This window comes from Panthera onca, chromosome X (genome assembly GCF_046562875.1).
Source record: "Panthera onca isolate mPanOnc1 chromosome X, mPanOnc1 haplotype 2, whole genome shotgun sequence".
In the NCBI taxonomy this organism is placed as follows: domain Eukaryota; kingdom Metazoa; phylum Chordata; class Mammalia; order Carnivora; family Felidae; genus Panthera; species Panthera onca.
Window position 1 is genome coordinate 21,659,498 of NC_138357.1, and position 20,406 is coordinate 21,679,903.

At 38.5% G+C, this 20,406-nt stretch overlaps 1 protein-coding gene across 1 annotated transcript in view; it reads left to right on the plus strand.

The window, feature by feature from the left end:
• The window catches only part of LOC145713701 (fibrous sheath-interacting protein 2-like), a 76,263-nt gene that overhangs the window by 50,170 nt on the left and 5,687 nt on the right, over nucleotides 1-20,406 (plus strand). The window contains 6 exon segments of the mRNA XM_081792597.1: nucleotides 39-8,579; nucleotides 8,582-8,883; nucleotides 12,193-12,687; nucleotides 13,731-13,831; nucleotides 14,935-14,978; nucleotides 19,755-19,798. Coding sequence (XP_081648723.1) covers nucleotides 39-8,579; nucleotides 8,582-8,883; nucleotides 12,193-12,687; nucleotides 13,731-13,831; nucleotides 14,935-14,978; nucleotides 19,755-19,798 — 9,527 coding nt within the window.

Here is a 20,406-nt window from a genome sequence, read left to right on the forward strand (position 1 = left end):
TAATGCATGTTAAAAATAGTAACGTTTTCTATTTTAAGGTCCTCTTGATGAAAAAGTATCTATTGTTTCCACACCGTTAAGGAAAAAATATGAATCAAAGCAGCCTCTAAAAGACATTAACTATGATTCTTCACTTTATCAATTTTGTGAACATCTCACTGAACTGGTTATTTCCTATATAATTTCAAGCATTTATGACTGTACTGAAGATGGTGAAACAAAGCAGAAATTACTGGAAAACCAAGATGCAGCATTTAGCAAGGTTATTCTAGTTCATTCACAAGTGTTTGCAAGTTGGTCAATTTCTGTCAGAGGACTTGCTTTAAACATTTCTGAAATCATTATTCAAATCCTTATTAATAGTGACATTTTAAAGGAAGACATTACACAACAAGTGGTTTCTGTGAAAACAAAATATATTTACTGCCCAAGAGTAGCTGCAGCTGACTTCGGTGATCTCTTTCAGGATCTCTTAATAGGAGTGATCCATGTTCTGTCCAAAGAAATAGGAATAAAGCATCAGCATGGCAGCAGAGGAAGAAACAAGCCACTCTCCATGCTTAAAAGCCATAGTTTGCCCATTTGCAACAAAACCAAAACTATGAAAAGACAGACAGGCCCCAGAGGTTGGGAGTCAACTCCTACTCAACAAATTAATCAGCTAGTACAGAAAAATAAACTAAACTCACTGGCATGTAAGTTAGGCACTCTGGCTGGTAGCCTAAAAACTCATGGATCCAAGGAGGTAGTCAGTAAAATTTTCAATATTGTTTTCAATTTGTTTTTGCCAGATGAATGCCCAAATTGGGACATGAATTCCAATAAAATACCAAGAAAAATGTTCCTATCTTCAAATAATCAGCAAACCCTTAGAATACCTAGAAATAACCCAGGACTCTCCCCCAAATCAGCTTTTCTTCTGAATGTTGTATGTGAGAAACTTATTAGAATACTTTTGGAAGAATGTACAGCCAACAACTTCCTTACAGATAGCCCCCCTTCTGATGTAATTTCAGTAGAAGGTCAACTGTTCAACATACTACAAAATGTAGAGGATTATTGCAGGGAAACTATGGACTCTGGTTCACCATTTGAAGAATATGACATGTCAGACCTTTTGGAAGATCTGGCAGAAATAAATCAAGAATCTATGCTTAGTATTACTTCCCATACCTTGGTAAAATCCTTAATAGAAAAACTGTCACGTGGTATACATCAACCTCCCAGAAGTCCAATTTTTACAAGCAAGAATTTAACGTATAGTACTAGAGAAAGACTCCCTAGCTTCCCCAAAGGAAAAAGGCCAGAATTAAAAGAATCAAGACTGGGTAAACACTCTGTAAGATTCATGAGTTATGACAGCAAGCCTTTGACAGAACCACTGAATAATCCCAGGGTGGTACATTCCAAAACACAAGTCCAATTTTGTAAGCAATTTTCAGGAAAATTCCCTCCTCTACCTCCTCTTCAAAGACCAGGTAAAAAAGAATTGAATGCAACAGCCATTCTTAACATGAAACATCCAGAATGCATGTACAAAGGGGTTTACTCTGCCACATTTCTGGAGGAAATAATTGCAGACATTTTCCTTAATCTCTCTACCTCATTGCAGGGCAAAAATGTAAACATCACTGAAGCTCAGCTCAATGAGATAAATATATTAGATGTCAACTCTGTAGTGAATGAATTTAACAATGCTCGAATCACTGTTTTACGGGATGTTGAAGAAAGGATATGTTTTCCATCAATCAATAAAGAAACTGTTAGAAAGATTGTTGACTCAGTTAATAATGATGTTTCATGGGAATATGCATTACAAGTTACCAGTGGCCATCATCTGACACATGCTACCACCTCAATAGCAGAACGGATAACTAATGGCATATTGAAAAAGAGTGTAGACTACCAGCTCCCATTGTGCTTTGTAGGAAAGATCATGCTTAATTCATATTACCCTCTTAAAGCTGAAAATATATTGCAGAAACTTCAAAACAACCTGAGAGAACTTAATTACCAAGGTCAACATTCAGCGGGCTATACTACCATATTATCACACTCATTTTTAGAAGATGTCATCAGAAAGTTATTATTTCAGCTCATTTCTCCACCCTGCAAGGCTTCTTGCTTTGGAAAGAAGTATTTAATGACTTCAGATTTTAATGAGATGCCCACCTGTATAATAAATAAGGTTTTGTTAGCCATTTCAAAGCATAAGATTTGGCTCACTAAATATAATTGTCAACATCTATATACAGAAAAAAACCTTCAAAATATGGTGGAGTCTGTTTATAATAATGTTTTACAAATATCTGACTCTCTTGTGTCAATACAGAAAAGTATAGTAAGCCAAAGCCCAGTTATGCTTGACCGAATGGCCAGTCTCATTATTCAAGAGATTATTGACAATCATCTTCAACCCTTCTTGTGTGGAGAGAGCTTACCTTGTTCAATGACTCCATTGGATGAAATATCAAATATGGTTAAAGGGGTTCTCAGTGAGGTCACAGAGTCACATAGACCTCTGAAGCCATCATCACTAGGTATGGACTTTTATCCTAATGCATTTGTAGAAGATATTGTTGCCGGACTATTATCAAAGGTCTTTAATCCAAAATATAACACTGAATATGAACTGGATAAAATGACCCAAAAAGTAGTAAACTCAATAAATAACCATTTTAACCAAGCTAAAATCTGCATTCTTCGTGATGACCAAAAACAGTCTTTCCCCACTGTAGATACAGACACTGTGGATAAACTCATCAATTCAGTTTATGAGGACGTTCTGAAACATCATGGGCTAGCCCCTGAGGTTGACAATGAAGAACTCAAAAGCAGTGATATTTTTGCAGAAAATGTTGCCAATTTAATTGTGGATGCTATTTCTGATTATCTTTTTCACCCACTGTTTTCTGGGGATTTGTCAGCTTCCTCCTATGCTACTTTAACAGCAGAGAACATTATTCAGAACATCTTTAGTGACAGCAGTGAAACTACCAAGTCAAGCCAGCATCTATCTCCATCTAACACCTTGCTGCCATACACATTTTTAGAAGCCATAATTAGAGTACTGTTATCTAGAATCTTTCCTTCTACATCTAACATGGTTCCATGCAGTGAAACCCCAAAAGGTAGATTAGGAATTAATTGCAGTGAAATCTCTTCAAAGCTAATCAGTGATATTAGGATGAAAATTTCCCAACATGAAATTCGATTTTCAAAAGATGAAGAAACCAAATCTACTTATTCAGAGGATGATGCTCAGCATCTTGCTGATTCTGTATTAAGAAATATCTTGCAAAATTCTGGGTCTAAAGAAGCAGTTGAGCATGATATCACAAACAGTAACAATGTTCTTATTGACAGATTAGCAGGTTTTATCATTAAAAATATCTGTCAGCAGCATCTCCATCCATTTGTGTATGAAAAGTCATTACTTCCTCCATCATATACACATTTTGATGATATGAGAAAGCAGCATGTTTTTGTTGGTGTTTACTCCTCAGCCTTTTTGGAAGATGTAATCACTGGGGTTTTAAGCAAAATATTCCACAGGGTGTTAGGTATTGTGCAAACAAACTCAATAAGAGATTCAGGAAAAGAACTGTTGGCAACAGCTGAAAAACTCATATATTTGATAACGGAAGAATTCTCAAAAGCTCAAGTTAGCATCCTAGAAAATGCAAAGGAACAATTGTGTTTGCCACCAGTACAAAGAGACATAGTGATCAAAGTCATTGACACAGCATATAGCAAAGTTTTACAAGAATATGAACTGGGACCTGATAAAGGCTTTCTTGAGGATACAAAAACATTGGCTGAAAGGGTAACTAAAATTATACTGGCTGAAGTTTTTGATTTCCAAATTCATCCAGATTTTATAGCAAAGCTGCCTTTTAAATCATATTCAAGACTCAATGCTGATGTTTTGATAAAGAGAGTTCATTATGCTATTAGTAAATCAAGACCCCGAAGACAGACCTATACAACATATACCACTGTATTATCACATACACATTTGGAAAAAATAGTCACTCAGGTTTTATCTCAGATAAGTCCATTGAACTGCAGTGCAGAAGACCCGGATTTTTTGCAGTCAGACTTCAGCAATGCATTTGTGAGGCTGATTGGTGAAACTATGTCAATAATTTCTAAACATGCAATATGCATTATTAAACATGGAAATGAAAAACAAAATGTGGCTTCAAAGAAAGACATCCAGGCTATGGTTGAGGCCATTTACACTGATATTTCTCATTCAAGTCTATACCAATCTCTTACAAAAGATAAAGAAGGCATGAATAATATACCTATTACAAAAATAGCAAGTTATATAATAAAAGAAATATTTAACCATCATTTTGAGTCATTTTTATCTGGAGATGAAACTTTTCCTTCAGGTACAGTGGGTCAAACTTATCAACAGAGAGCAACAGATCCTGAACAAAGAGAATTATTGTTTATTGTGAATTCAGCTGTCTTTTTAGAGGATGTAATTTCTGAGCTTTTATGCAGAATCCTCTATGTATTCTCACATAATGTCTTGGCTGCTGAGAACCCATGTAAAGCAAAAGCCAACATAACTAACGTTGTTACAACATTAGTAAAATCAATTGTGCTGGAATTCACCATGTCAGAAATTTTAGTTGCAGATCACTTGGATGAAAAACTGTATTTTTCAGAAGGATATAAAGAAATGGTTAAAAAAACTGTCAGCCTAATTTACAAAAAAATATTAGATGATTATAAATCTCTGATTCATATTTATAGAGCTATACAAAGTGATGCTGTTAGTTTTGGGGAAAAAATAGGTTATTTGCTATTAGAAGAAATTTATGATTATCAAGTTGAGTCATTAGTTTTGGGAGAATTATCAGCTTATTCCTATTCCTCCCTCCAAGATGAGAACATCATCAGAAATGTGCTTGACACCATCAACAATGATAGCCATGTTGTGCCATCATGTATGACTGTATTTCCATGTTCCCTTTTAGAAGATATTATTTACAAGCTTCTAGCACATATATTCCCTTCATTTGAGACTGAAACTGAACTAAATGAGAAAGAGGTGCCACCAGATTATGAGTTTGTGAATGCAGCTTCAAAACTGACTGATGAAATTATAACAGAAATTTCTGAACATGAAATTAGACTTGCCACAGCAGAGGAGCATGTGGAAAGTATGAAGTTAGGGGCAACTGAGAACTTTATTGACTCCATATGTAATAATATTATGAAAAAAATTAAATTAGAAGATGAAACACAGAGCAATACATGCAAAAAGGGAGACTCATTCCTCAAGAGAATAGCTGGTTTTATTATGAAAGAAATTGTGGACCACCATCTGCAGCCATTTTTACATGATGAAGAATCACCTCCCTATGACTTACCCAAAAATGACCACATCATTGAACTCTTAGAACTTGATAAAGAAAACAAACAGCCCTTCCCACAGGCTTCTGTGTATTCTGCTACATTTTTGGAAGATGTCATAATTGACCTTGTTCACAAATTTTATACTCTCCCAAGTATTGCTGAAAACCCTAAGGACAAAGAGATATCAGAAGAAGACCTCATGGGCATGGCTATAAAATTTGCAAATGCCCTGATTGGGGAATTTCGGAAAAGTAAGATTAAAGTCCTAGCAAATGCTGGAGAAATGTTTTCTTTTCCACCAATAGATAAAGAGACAGTCAATAAAGTATCTGATTCTGTATACAGTGAGGTCATGGAAATGTATGGATCTAACGATGTTCAGAAAGATGATGGAAGTAACATTGTTATAGAGATGATAGCTGCTTTAGCCAAAAAGGCAATCTCTGCTTTCAAGATTCAACCCCTTTTTTCAGGAGACTGGTCTTCCACCTTCTTTTCATTTCTAAATGTGGATAACATCATCCAAAGAGTTCAACACCTACCATATAATAACTTTACAAAAATAAACAGAAGCTTGAAGAACCACCCAGTTTCTTCACTAGAACAGTTATCTACACTTACTTCTCTGACTTCAGGCCTGAAAGATGTAATGGACACTTTGGAAATAGGTAGAGGAGCACTTCATGGAAAGGGGAATTTCAAAAAGGAGGACACATCTATGAAAATAGGCAGCATCCATGAGCCAACCTGTATCACTATACCTAGCATTATGAAGGGTGAATTAACTACCCTAGCATCAGGGTTAGTTGGAGGTGTGGCAAATAAAAAGAAAGGGGTTCTAAGAAAATCCCCAAACCCCCTACATGATAAAGCAGCATATGTAACTCAAGAGGATGGCAAAAATTTTGCCCAGCCTGCCTTAACAAATTCAGCTAAAGAGAATGTTCCTGCAAAAGAGGAAGAGAATGAGAAAACTAAAGATAAAGAGATTGAAAGTAAACCAGACAGTCCATCAGAAAATAACCCCAGGTTTTTTCCTGCTAACTTTTTAGAAAATGTTATCTCTGAAATAGTTAACAGATTGATTTTTAATTCCTCACTGGGTACAGATACTGCATGTCAAAACGTAACCAATAATGTAAATCAAGCTGAGGTCTATGACACAGCTATGAAACTCATTGATTCTCTGTTAAAAGAGTTTTCAGATGCTCAAATTAAAGTGTTAAGCCCAGGTCAGGTTGGTCAGTTCCTCCCACCTGCAGATAAAGTTTCATCTGTTCACAATGTACCTCTCAGGCAAAAAGAGCCATCTGTGGATAAAGCACCTCCCCAGAAAAAAATGGCACCTGCAACTAAAACACCTTTTTCAGATGAGGCACCTTCAATGGCTAACATACCATCAAGTGATAAAATGTTGGTCAATAAGATTGTTCACTCCTCTATATGCAATATTTTGCAGGAATATAGATCTCAAGACTCCATTTATAAGGACATAAATAGTAATGGTGAAAATTTAGTAAGAAAGCTAGCTAATGCAGTAATAGAAGAAATTTTGCAGCATCAGCTCAACTTGCTACTTTATGATGAGGTTCCAGCTGCAGCATGTTTGCCTCTAGAATCTAAGCAGGTTATGATAAAGGTCCATAACGTAGTCCAAACAGCCTGCAAAGAATGTCAAACATCATCACCATATACCATAATGCTACCTTGCGAATTTTCAGAAAGTATAATTTCTTCTCTCCTATCAAAAATTTTCTCAACAGTATCCAATGCTAAAACAGGAATATCTGAAGATAATTTGTACGCAGAACTGGATTTCCTTCAAATGAAGTTAGTAGGTACAATTATGGCAGAGATCTCCAAAGATGAAGATATGATTGTACATTATGTAGAATCCTTACATCCTAATGATGATGAAATTATTCAATTGGTTGTTCAGACAATTTATAATAATCTATTGCCACAGTTTGGATCTCAAGAGAGCATACAAAATTGTGTCAGCAGTGGTTGTAAAATCCTTTCAGAAACCATAGTTAATTTAGTTATACAGGAAGTGGCTGGCAACCAGTTGCAGAACTATTTTTCTGGAGAGCTAACACCACATCAATATATAGAAGTTGACAATGTTGTTGAAAATATCCTTAAAGATGTTATCCAAACCACTGAAGTTCCCCAGCCTCAGCCATCCTGGGCTTACAAACTGCTTTTTAACATAATAGAAGAGGTTGCTGTAATTTTTTTGTCAAAGCTTTTATCTATGTTTCCAAAAGTGGATAAGAAACAAAACAATTCTCTAAATGCTGAAATGCAAACAATAATCTCAAAAATCTTAAACTCATTCCAAGAACATCTCTCTAAAAGTCAAATTATTATAGTGCCACAGGCCAAAGAATCACCCACTGTATCTTTAGCAGATAGTACAACTATTGAAAAAGTGGTTACTTCTGTCTATAACAGTGTTTTAAGGCGCTCTGGCTCTCATATTTCAGTGTATAAAGATTTAATAGGTAAGAGCAATGTTCTCTCTGATATAATAGGATTTTTAATGGTGAAGGAAATTTCCAATTCAGAATTTCATCCTCAAGTAGAAGGAGAAACATCAAGTCCAGAGTTGGTTCTGGAAGCTGTCAAAATTATGGAAAAGGTGGTTAAGATTATTGATGGCCTCAAGTCAAGGAAAAAGCCTTCAACCAAAAAAGAGACTGTGTTAGATGCCAGGTTTTTAGAGGAAACCCTGGCCTTGTTCTTGGCTAAACTAATAAAGTTGCCAAGTGCCTCAAGCAAAAATGCTAAAGAATTATCAAAGTCTGAGGTAAATAAAATTGCATCTCAATTGACAAAATCTGTGACAGCTGAAATTTCCATAAATAATATTAGTGTTGTAGCTACTAATCCTGAAGAAAACTTTTTAAATCCAGAAAGTATAGAAATTATTTCTCAGATGGTCGATTCTATTTATAATCATGTACTACAACAATCTGGAACACATGAAGAACTTTATTATGACATGAAAGGTACAAACAATGTCTTCTCTAAACAGGTAGCTTCTTTAATCATCAGTAAAGTTTCCAGTTGTCCATTAGAAACAATTAGCCCACAAGATTCACAGGCTGATCTCTTTGGCGATTTGGATGTTGGTCGAATTGTTGAAAAGGTGCATGACCATGGTGTTAAAAGAGGGCCTGAGCTAGAGCAAAAAGAATTAGGCAAGATTTAAGCAAAGAGGAACTTCCAATTAAAATAATTCCTCACCGTGGGAAACAACCAATCAATATTGATCCAGACATTGTTGCAGAACACTTAGGAGTCATTTCTATAAAAACACAACCTCTTGAGAGACTGCAGATGGAGTGTTTAACTAGAACTGGACATAGCATTGAAGCACTGAGAAGAATGGCAATAAGTGGGAGGAGTCACTCAGTGGACACACCTGATGCAGGAAAGGGAAAGAAAGAAAGACGCGTCTCATTGGATGAAGGGGGACGACTGAATATAAAGCCATTAGAGGTAAGTGCTAAACACAATGGTGAAAAGAAATGAGTAGTTACTGAGACCTACTTGTCTTGTGATTTCCTTCCTCAGGTAGGTCTATGGGAATGCATTTGTAAAATACGGTCAATTTTCTCTTGTCCAGCCCAGTAGAATTGGACATTGATTCATCCAATTCCCTGCTTCCCTGGGACTCACCCCATCAGCAGTGTGGCTCAGTGTAAAGGTGGCAGGCTATTTTCCATTAGCCAGTCAGACTAAACTGCCATTTCTTGAAGAATGGGAATACGGGGAAATACCCTTAACAGTAAACAGGACTGACTGGAATTGTAGTCCTCATTTGGCAACTCGGAAGAAACGTGATTTTTATAATCCCCACAATTCTTTTTTTATGGATGTGCATTATCATAGTACTGTATGGGTCCAAAAGGGCCAGTTAGAATAACAGGTAAACCTGTTAAAGATTGAAATCTTCAAACTTAAGGCTTCACAGTAGTATTGATTTTACTTAGAAACTTTCATCAACAAACATCAGGCTGCAAGCTCTTTAAAGTTTATTTGTTTCTTCTCATTTTGTGTTCATTACATAACATTTTCCCAGTTTCCTATATTCATACACACTTAGGAGGTGCCCAGTTTCTTTCCTATTGTACCCTTGTTCTAGACACAGTTGTCTTCATGCTTCTGGTTTTATGAACTAGTTTTTCTGAAGTCCTATATTTGGGCTCTGAATATACTTAAAAGGGGCTTGAAATGTGAAAACACTGTCCTTGGTACAATATGACTATTGAAAAACAGAGAGGGAGGGAGGCAAACCATAAGAGACTCTTAAATACAGAGAAAAAACTGAGGGTTTATGGGAGTGGGGGAGAGGGGAAAGTGGGTGATGGGCATTGAGGAGGGCACTCGTTGGGATGAGCACTGGGTGTTGTATGGAAGCCAATCTGACAATAAATTATATTTAAAAAACAATATAACTATTGAAAAAATAGTTCTGTTTACAGATCTTAGGGCACTAGGGCATAGGAATTGTCTTTCCAGATGGAGTTACACTGATCCAGCTCCCACGTTCCCATGTAGTGAATACCAAAGCCCCTCTGTATAAATGAGCCTCTTGCAAGGATGATGGTGTGCACTCACACTCAGGATGTGGCCTGTGATTTACAAACCGCACAAAGTTCTATAGAACCAGCCTGCCTGGAGCATAAGCCTAGGAGCAGATTTTCCTTAGCATTATTTTACAACCCACTGAACTAAGTCTCAGAGCTGGTGAATACATTATGGGTACATTTTTTGTTTCAAGTACTGAGATTGTCATAGACACCGATGGAGTCTCCTTGGTCCTTAGTTTCTTGGACCAGATGAAGGTCCTTTCCAGTATTAAAATGTCCTTTTCTCTCTGGGTTCTCAAAATTACATTTACTTAGTAGCCTTAATGTATATATAAGTAATTCCTTGGGTACAAGATCTATGTGTCTAAACAAAGAACATTACTCCCAGGTCATTATCTCTTAATCATCTGCAGAAATATCTGTCAGTCTTGGTTACCTGCTTTCTTCTTTTACATCTTTTATCAGTACTTTAACTGTCTCTTTAATCCCACAGAAAGTTGGAAGAGATTAGCTAATCAAATCAACTACTGCTGCTACTCTTTTTTTTTTTAATTTTTAATGTTTATTTCTTTTTGAGACAGAGAGAGACAGAGCATGAGCAGGGGAGGGGCAGAGAGAGCGAGACACAGAATCTGAAGTAGGCTCCAGGCTCTGAGCTGTCAGCACAGAGCCTGATGGGGGCTCGAATTCACAAACCGCGAGATCGTGACGTGAGCCGAAGTCAGACGCTTGACCGACTAAGCCAGCCAGGCGGCCCTCAACTACTGCTGCTACTCTTAAGGGAAGCAAAAGCTGTCTCAAGAAAAGCAAACAGATATAGATAGCTCAGTTAAGACAGATACTTTGCAGCTATCTGGATAGCAGTGCTGTCCATCCCCAACGTGGAGATGGAGGTTTCAGAAAGAACAGTACATCAGTTTGAGGAACCCAGACAACTCCCAGGCTAGTCTTCAGTCAGGAATCTTCAAGCAGTGTGCTTCATGTGCTATTCTGAGGTACCAAAAGTTTCCAACACACCAGCCACATGTCTATCAAAGACTCACACAGTGATATATTCCAGAGCCACATAGATGACTTGCGTTTTTGAACCATTATTTCCTTCCACCAGCACAGATCATCAAAATTTATGGTGTTTCGGTTTCTTAGCAGCAGTTCTTCTTTCATTTTGTTTTGCACAAAAGGTATTACTGTAAGGGACCATTTCTCTGGAAATCTGGTTTGCAGTGTTACAGAGATGTAAGATTGATAATTCAAATTGATTTAAATGTTCTGTGGCATCATCAAAGGCTACAGAAATAGGAAAAGTCATTTATTTAATTATAACTGTCTTTTCCTTGATCTGTCTTTACCATTGCACAATGGAAAATGACAATTGAGGGGCGCCTGGGTGGCGCAGTCGGTTAAGCGTTCGACTTCAGCCAGGTCACGATCTCGCGGTCCGTGAGTTCGAGCCCCGCGTCAGGCTCTGAGCTGATGGCTCAGAGCCTGGAGCCTGTTTCTGATTCTGTGTCTCCCTCTCTCTCTGCCCCTCCCCCGTTCATGCTCTGTCTCTCTCTGTCCCCAAAATAAATAAAACACGTTGAAAAAAAAAAAAAGAAAATGACAATTGACTAGGGAGGTGAGGAGAGATGAAGATTTACTCTTTGAAGCTCCTTTAGGAAAACATCTTCAAGGATTAGAATGTAGAGGGGTGACAAGTGAACATTCAAAGCCCTTCACAATCATTTTTTAGAATCCAGGTCAGCCAATATCTTGCCTCTTTTTTTCATGAAAATGTCTATATTTAGATTGCTCTATGATTAGTTCCCTCACTAAGTTTAGAAAAACATGTTGTCATGTCTAAATCTCTTAACAGAACTTTCCAGGTAAATAATGAAAACAGAATGTAATTAAAGTATTTGTGCATTTTGCATTTCTTGGCAAGAAAAAAGTAAAGTGTGAAGCAAAAGAAAAAACTTATGTAGGTTCCCTTCTTTGGACCAAATGACACTATTCTTGAATGCAAAACAAAAAGATTGTTGAATGAACAAATATTGCTTATGATTTTTTTATTTATTTCTTCTTTAAATATGCCACTACTATACCAGTAAATGGCATTTGAGGATAATTTTACTAAATTGAAACTGACGACCATATGAAAATTGCTTTATTACTATATAACCACAAGAAAAAATGAGGCTGTTGTTTTTAATATTAATTGTCTCTTCAATTCCAGACTGCGAGTAGGAATTCATTTCAAAATTTAATAAAGCCTGACATCACCAAAGTGGAGCTTTTAAAAGACGTCCACAGCAAAAAAGATCTTATCATTCGTTTGGTAACTCATGATACTGATCCAAGAGTTTCAGAAAATAAAATAGAAGAGAGCTTAACTTCTGATGAAGATGAAGTTGTTTTACAAGAGGTTATGAAAGAACTTCCAGAAGTCCCATTTGAAGATCAAGTAAAAGAAGACATGAAGCCCATTACAAGCACAATGGCTTTTGCCAAGCCACTGATGAGCAAGAGAAATCTGAAAAAATTTTTGTCACTAAGAAAATATTGTCATCCCAAATCCACTGCAACTACAACAAATACTGAAGCATCACCAACTCAACGGACAGAATCTGAGGAGACACAACAAAGAACTGTTTCTAAGCCTGATGTGACCAAGTCCAAATCCTCAACTGTCACAGATTCTTCCTTTTCGGAAAGAAAGACACAACTAAGTGTAAGTGACAAATGTGACTATCAATGACCAGGTTTCTATAGAAAAGGCACAGAGTTTCACAAACTTAGTCCAAGTAATTTACATTGGATAGGAAGAAAAGGTCATAAACTGGATCCAGGCAGTGTCTCCCAAATTTGATGATATTTACAACGAAAGGGAAGTGATTAACAGATGAAGCCAGAAGCGTCAGTTGAAGAAAAATAGATCCTAGAAAGAGTCCTAAGTTAGTTAGAAGGACAAGAAAAAAAGAAAATGGAAACCAGTTAGGAGAAATGCATTCTAACTATTTAAAATCATTGATTTAATTCTTTTTTGTACTCAAACCTATAAATACTCGCTGGAAGTTCTGTGTGCAGAAACTTCATGCCAATGGGCAAGACCAGAAGACGGGCTGGAGGGGAGTAAAAAGATTCATGCAAATTCAGCCTATCTGGGTTTGAATTCTGGCTATGCCACTTAGTAGCCATGTGGCCTTGGGGCAAGTTACTTAACTTTTTTTTCTCAAAAATTACTTATCCAACTTGTTGCAACATAGCAAGTTAGTCAAAGTATGTTGAATATTCCTCAGCCCATAAGTCCCACTATCACTTTGATGCACATCTCCTGTCCCTGGTTCTGTATCCTAGTGATGGTCTGGGCCTCATTGTCCTCTTGGGTTAGCTGTACCAAAAAATTGTACCATAAATGTGTTTGAAGAATACACATCATTTAGGATTTCCTGGTGAGACAATATCCTGGATTATCCATTTGTAATAATTTCCAGGTTAACCCCAAAACTGCAGTGAACCAGAGAAAAGAAAACACAGAAGGACAACTCTGGCCAATTCAGAGAGCGCACCATGGACAATAGCCTCAACATAAACTCAGATCTATTTATTAGGATCTATTTATTAAATGGAAGCCATGTGAGATTTCAGGAGCAAACATAGTGTGCCTGGTTAGAAATGCTGGCTACATAGATAACTAAGGAAACATTATAGTATATTTTACTTGATTTATTACAAAATTTCCTTTTTGTAATTACCTGACTTGTACTTTTCCAGACAGAAGAAATGAAATCTAGTACTGAACCGGTACATTACTTCTTACATAGAATTATGAGTTCATCCTCGTACAATGAAGAGGATCTGCCTTCATTTTCTAGGTACAGTTAATTAAAGCAATACGAGTTGGCTAAGAAAATAGAAATGAAATGAAATTATGTTGGTGGGAAGCATGGGCCCCTCAAGTAAACCTGTGAGGAAGCCAGTGTCTTGCCCCTCAAACTCCCCTCAACTCCTTCCCCTCGTTCCCCTCTGTGGTTACTTCCTAGGCCTCCCCTTTCCATCTTCTCTCTCATTCCTATTTATCTGGTCTCTACTTGCTTCTTTCTATTACAGTGGTCTACTTAGTATAGTTAGATTAAGTCTTAAATGTGTCAGACTGGAACCTAAGAGACAGGCCCTGGATCAACAATAGTTCCTGCACTAATGGCCCACAGAAAGGGCTTCCTACTTAGTTTCCTTATGTACCTAAACACTCAACAGTGAGGCACTATTACAGGGATCCCCAAAATGGAGGGGTTATGTAGGTTGGAGCATTCAGGGAAGAATTCTCAAAACCAGTAGAGTTTGAGTCGGGCCTTAAAGGATGGATGAGATTTAGATAAGTCCATCCAAGTTGGGGGAGACTGTGAGAGAAAGGCTGGACTATGCAATATTTATAGGAGACACTGTAGACTTGAAGTCTGGTTAACACTTTTTCTAGAGTAGTCCAAACATGCCTAAAATTGTTTTTATGTTTATAAAAATATTCACAAACTGGGAAGAGGAGCACTTTGCATCATGGGAGAAATAGGGTATAAGGAGAAAAATCTACCTGATGGCAACTATATTCTTTTCCACCTCGCACTATGAAATTAAGTTTCTTTTTGACCTGATGCCATTTTAGGACAACTACCCCTGGCCCACCATTGATCCTCTCTCCCTTTATGATGGTTGTAACATACAGGTAATACAGTATGTTACATGCAGTATTGCCGGCAACTCTCAATTATTTGTGTCACTGAAGAAGAAAAGAGGGCACATACAAAACCAAACAAAAGTCGATGTAGCAATCATTTTCACTTGATTTGAAAACTCAGAGACATACCATTCCAGATTTACTATTATATGAATAATGATTTTGACAGATTTTTCTTTAATTTAGTCAGTATTCCTTCATATATTAAATACATAGAAAATGAAATTTCTTTATCTTTTTTTTTAGTGGTGGTGATCGTCCCTCAGATCCAAGTGCCATAGTATCAGAAGGTTGGATTCATTTTTTTTCTCAATTTAGATACTATTTAAAAAGACTTTGTTCAGCATTGATAAATTTCCTATTGTGAAACATGAAGTTAATGCTGGAATTTCTAGTAGGTTGACCTACTTTGGGGGTGTAGTTAACATAAGCTGACTAGTTTGCTTTTCTTCTCTTCTCTTCTCTTCTTCTTTTCTCTTCTCTTCTCTTCTCTTCTCTTCTCTTCTCTTCTCTTCTCTTTAGAGAGTAAGAGCAGGGGAGAGGGACAGAGGGAGAGACAGAATCTTAAGTAGGCTCCACACTCAGCACAGAGCCTGATGCAGGGCTCGATCCCACGACCCTGGAATCATGACCTGAGCCAAAACCAAGAGTCACACGCTCAACCCACTTAGCCACCCAGGCACCCCTAGTTTGCTTTTACTGAATCACTAAGATTTCATTAATAATTCTGGTATAAAGTACATGGTGTGATATTAAGAGTTTAAAATTGCCATGCTCCTGTAGGAAATATGAGTTTATCACATCTGTACGTGGACTAGAGCTCATGCTACTAGGATTTAATCATCTCCTTAAGAATGTATGCTTGCATTGCATAACTAGCTTAGCCCCAGTAAAATGTATAAAAAAGCTTTTAAAGCTACAAATTAAACCTAAATTTATCTGTTCATGTTAAAATCTTGCTAGGGTAGATTCCATTTTATCTTTTGTCTCTGTTAGAACTGACTCACTAAAATATTTACAATTCGAGTTTTTGGTCACCTATTCTTTTTTTTTAACATTTATTTTGAGAGAGACAGCGTGTGTGGGAGTCAGGGAGGGGCACAGAGAAAGGGAGAGAGAGAATCCCGAGCATGCTCTCTGTGGGTTTCGATCCCACAAACCATGAGATCATGATATGAGCGGAAATCAAGAGTTGGATGCTTAACCAAATGACCAGGCATCCCTGGTCCCCTGTTCTTTCAAACTGTAAAGGATCAATGTGGTTCTCACAGTGACAGCACTGGCCTAGAGGGGGGCGTGTAATGTTTACTATAAAAGTGGCCTTGAAAGTCAAACTACAGGGCTGGAGTTGACCTTAATTATTTCAAGCCTGCAGCCCACTCAAAAAGTTACTCAAGAAAGCTATCCTTTCCACTTTTAAGTGGAAATAAAACTTATTAAATGATGAACCATAGAGTATTGTTAAGTTGACCAGAATTCCATGAGCAGGTCATAGTCAGAAGATGATGTAATGTACCACTGGTGTGTACCCTGCAGTATGGAATCATCATAGGATATTAGAGCCAGAAAGAAGCCATCTAATGTAACTTTACTTTAAAGATGAAGAATCTGGGGCACCCAGGTGGTTCAGTTGGTCAAGTGACTGACTCTTGATTTCAGCTTAGGTCATGATTTCACACTCGTGAGTTCGAGCTCCGTGTTGGGCTCTGCACTGGGCATGGAGCCTGCTTGGGATTCTCTCTCTCCCTCCCTCTCTGCACCTCCCCTACTCATTCTCTGTCTCTCTCAAAATAAATAAATAAACTTTAAAAAATTATTTAAAAAAATAAAGATGAAGAGCCTGAGGTTCATGGTGGGGAAGTGACTTGTCCAAGGTCATACACTGAGTCAGAGTATAGATCCCAAGTCTCCTAAACCTGAATCCCATTGTATTGTTTTCCTCAATTTCATTGCACTGTATTATGCTTAGTTCCTACATCCTTCGGTAATACTGCACCGCTCGAGTTTATTCGTTCAATCACATTCAACAGAGATTCTCTGAGCACTTTCCCGTGCTAGACACTGTTCTAAGTTCTAGAGATAAAGCCCTGAGTAAGAGAAACAAAGTCCTTACCCTCATTCTAACTTCGGATTCAGGGGGCAACATAAACACAATCAATCTAGATAAGAATAAGTACCCCCCATCTCACGTAGGGTAAAAGCCAGAGTCTTTACAGCGGCTTACAAGGCCCCACATGGTCTGGACAGCTCTCCCTGCTCCCCACGACCTCTCTGACCACCTCTTCTTAGGATCCCTCTTAAGCACTCTACTCCAGCCACACACGCCCTTATACATGCCAGGCATTCTCCTTTCTCAGAACATTTGCACTTGCTGAGCTGCCTGAAACATTCTTCTCTCAGAGATCTGCATAGCTCACTCCTCACTTTCTTTAGATCTTTGCTTAGGTATCATCTTCTAAGTAAAGCCTCCTCTGAGCACCTTCTTTGAAATTGCAACCCCAGGGGTGCCTGGGTAGCTCAGTCGGTTGAGCGTCTGACTTTGGCTCAGGTCATGATCTTGCGGTCCATGGGTTCGAGCCCCGCATCGGGCTCTGTGCTGACAGCTTGGAGCCTGGAGCCTGCTTCAGATTCTGTGTCTCCCTCTCTCTGCCCCTCCCCCACTCATGCTCTGTCTCTCTCTCTCTCTCTCTCTCTCTCTCTCTCTCTCTGTCAAAATAAATAAACATCAAAAAAGATTTTTAAATTGCAACCCCAGCACTTACTACCATCCCACACTCGCTATCCTCCTTCCCTGCTTTAACTTTTTTCCTAGCATTTATACCACCTGATAGATTGTATGTTTTTACTTGTTTGTTGGCTATCTCCCTCCCCTAGAATTTAGCTCCATGAGGACAGGGATTTTTGTCTCTTTGCTATATCCCCACATGCCTAGAAAGAAGGCACATAGTAGGCACTAGGTAAATATTTGTGGAATTCATGAATGAATATGACAAAAAGAAAGAAGAGCCAACATGATAGAGAGTGGCTGGCTAGATTAGTTTGGTCCAAGAAGTCCAGAAACATCAGACCTCAATGACAAAAGGAAGCAGCTACAGGAAGATCTGGAAGCAGAGGATCCCAGGTACAGGGTCCAGTAAGTGCAAAGACCTTAGGATGGTATGAGCTTGGCATGTTAGAGGAAAAGAATAAAGGCCAGTAACAGGAGCCCAATGAGAAGAAAAGTGGTATGAGATGGGGTTAAAGAGATAGCTAGGGGTCAGATCACATTAGGGCTTGTTATAGACAATGGAAAGGAGTGTGGATTACTTTTTGGGTTGCAGCAAGAATCCTGCAGATTACTTTTTGGTTGCAGGGAAGTGATACAATCTAATTTATGAATTAAAAAAAAAATCCCTATGGCTACTATTTGGAGAGTGAGCTGAGTAAGGATAGGGTTAAAGCAGGAAGACTGGTTAGGCGGCTTTAACAATAATCCAGCCAAGAAATGACGGTGACTTGGACTAGGGGTATAGCAGTGGAGATGGTAAAAAGTGAACAGATTCAGAGTGTATTTTGAAAGTAGAATCAGCAGGACCTGCTAATGGAGTGGATGTTGGAAGTGAGGAAAATAGAAAAAATCAAGGATGGGTCCTACAATTTTGGCTTGAACAACTAAGTGCCTTGTGGTACCAGATGGTGAGATGGTTGGGCAGTGGGTAGCAAGAGTGGAGAGGGGACAGGGAACAAGAATTCTGTTTGAAGTGTGTGAGAATGGGACCATTAGATACTCAAGTGGAGAGATCACATGAGCAGTTGGATAGTTTAGAATTCAGTGGGGAGGTGAGGGCTGCAATACAGATTCTTAGTTTCACAGACAATAAAATCTAAACTTGACTCTATCTGGAACTCTCAAGTACCTGCAATTTGTCCGTCCCCTTTTTATCAAAACAACTTCTTAGATATATCCAGAAGGGTTGCTATGCACTTAGACTAGACGTTTAAAAAATTATATTGGAATGATGGCCCGGACAAACCCAAATGGCCCCAATCATTAAAAAAAAAAAAAATCAGTTCAAATATGTATAGTACACAAGACTTCCTAAGGCAGGAAAGTACATTTAGATACCTTAGAATAACTAGCAATTGATAATAAAATTTATTGGATATTCTGGTTAACCAGTTTCATTAGATAATTCAACTATGGGATCTCCTCATATTCAAAGTATCTGAAGTTTTAGTATATTTTTTCTAGAGCCCTTGGCCCAAAGGGTAATCCAGAGAGAATCTTTTCATCTTGGTCCTTTATGATTACATGTGTATAAAATATATATTCAAATACATACACATTATTTCATCTGGTCCTCTTGTGAGAAAGTAGTCACATCCCCATTGTACATATGAGGAAACAGAGTCAGAGAAGTTACAGAACTCACCACTGTTCGCTGAGCTCCATAATGAAGCTAAGATTCAAACACAGTTTTTCTGACTCCAAACACGTCCATTGTTCTACTGTTCTCTCCCTCCCTAACTGTGGGTCCTTTTGAAACTTCCCTCTTGGTATCATCTCTACCTCCTAAGGCCAAATGTCAGTGGTGTCTGTCAATCACTGATGTCTCCTGGAATTCAAGATAATGCCCCAGTGCTCCCCTGATCTTCATGGGAAGCAACCATTTCCTAAGAGCAGCACCGTCCTTTCCAGCCTTCCTCTAGCTGGCAGCCCCATCCAGTTCTTTTCAACTCCCTGCAACCAGAGAGCTATAGGGGTCCTTAGAAATCATCCACAGCCTAATTTCCCATTTTACAGATGAACGAAGAAGCCCACAGAGTTTGAGTGGCTGTGCAAGATGCACAGCTAGCTGCAAAGCCTGCCTTTCCTGATGTGCTGCCTGGTGTTCCACTGTCTTCCCCAGTTGGGGAGTGAAGGACCAAGACTTGTGCCCATAATTCTAGGGGTCTTACCTCTTTTCAGCTTTTTCTGTTTGCCTAATTTCTGTGATCCTTTGTTAAATTGTTGAGATTATTTTTGTGCCAAAATTTGTACATGTCTCTGAAATAATTGTTTTTCCAGTATTGTATTTTGATCACAGAAAGTCTTGAACGTCCAGATCTGGAAAGGGCAAGCACAATTAAGGTAAATATTTTTCACTGGCCCCTCATTGTGAGCTAGTGAAGCCCTGATAGAAATAAGGGACTGCCTTCAAGTGAGGGACTGTATTGTGTGTTCTGAAGTCCATCAGGAAGCACTCCCTTGTCCACACCCCCCATAGTGCCTTAAAATAATCCCGCACAGTTTGGTTCCTGTAGCCTCTAGAGAAAAGCTGAACAGGAGTGAGTCCCAGTGCACTCCCAGGTAGACAAGACAAGGGACCTGGTGGGGGCAGAGAGGGAACGGGTGCTTCAAAGAGGAAGGGGCACTGCTTGAGGGAAATGAGTGCTCATTCCAGCTACTTCCCATTATTCCTGAGCACTGACCCTTCATAGACAGCTTTCCAAATGTCTGAGCAACTCCTCAGTGTGATCCCAAGAAATTTCCCTTCCCTAAGGCCCTCTTGGGAAGTTTCCAATAATGGCTGACGCCACAGATCCTCCTGGACCCTCTTCTCTGTTTTGTATCACTTTTGCTTCTCTCCATGATTGCTTTAACCTCTCTCCCCAGCATGTACACACGTGCACACGCATGAGTGTGCATACACACACACACACACACACCCCACATCAGTTTTCCAGGCACTTCTCATT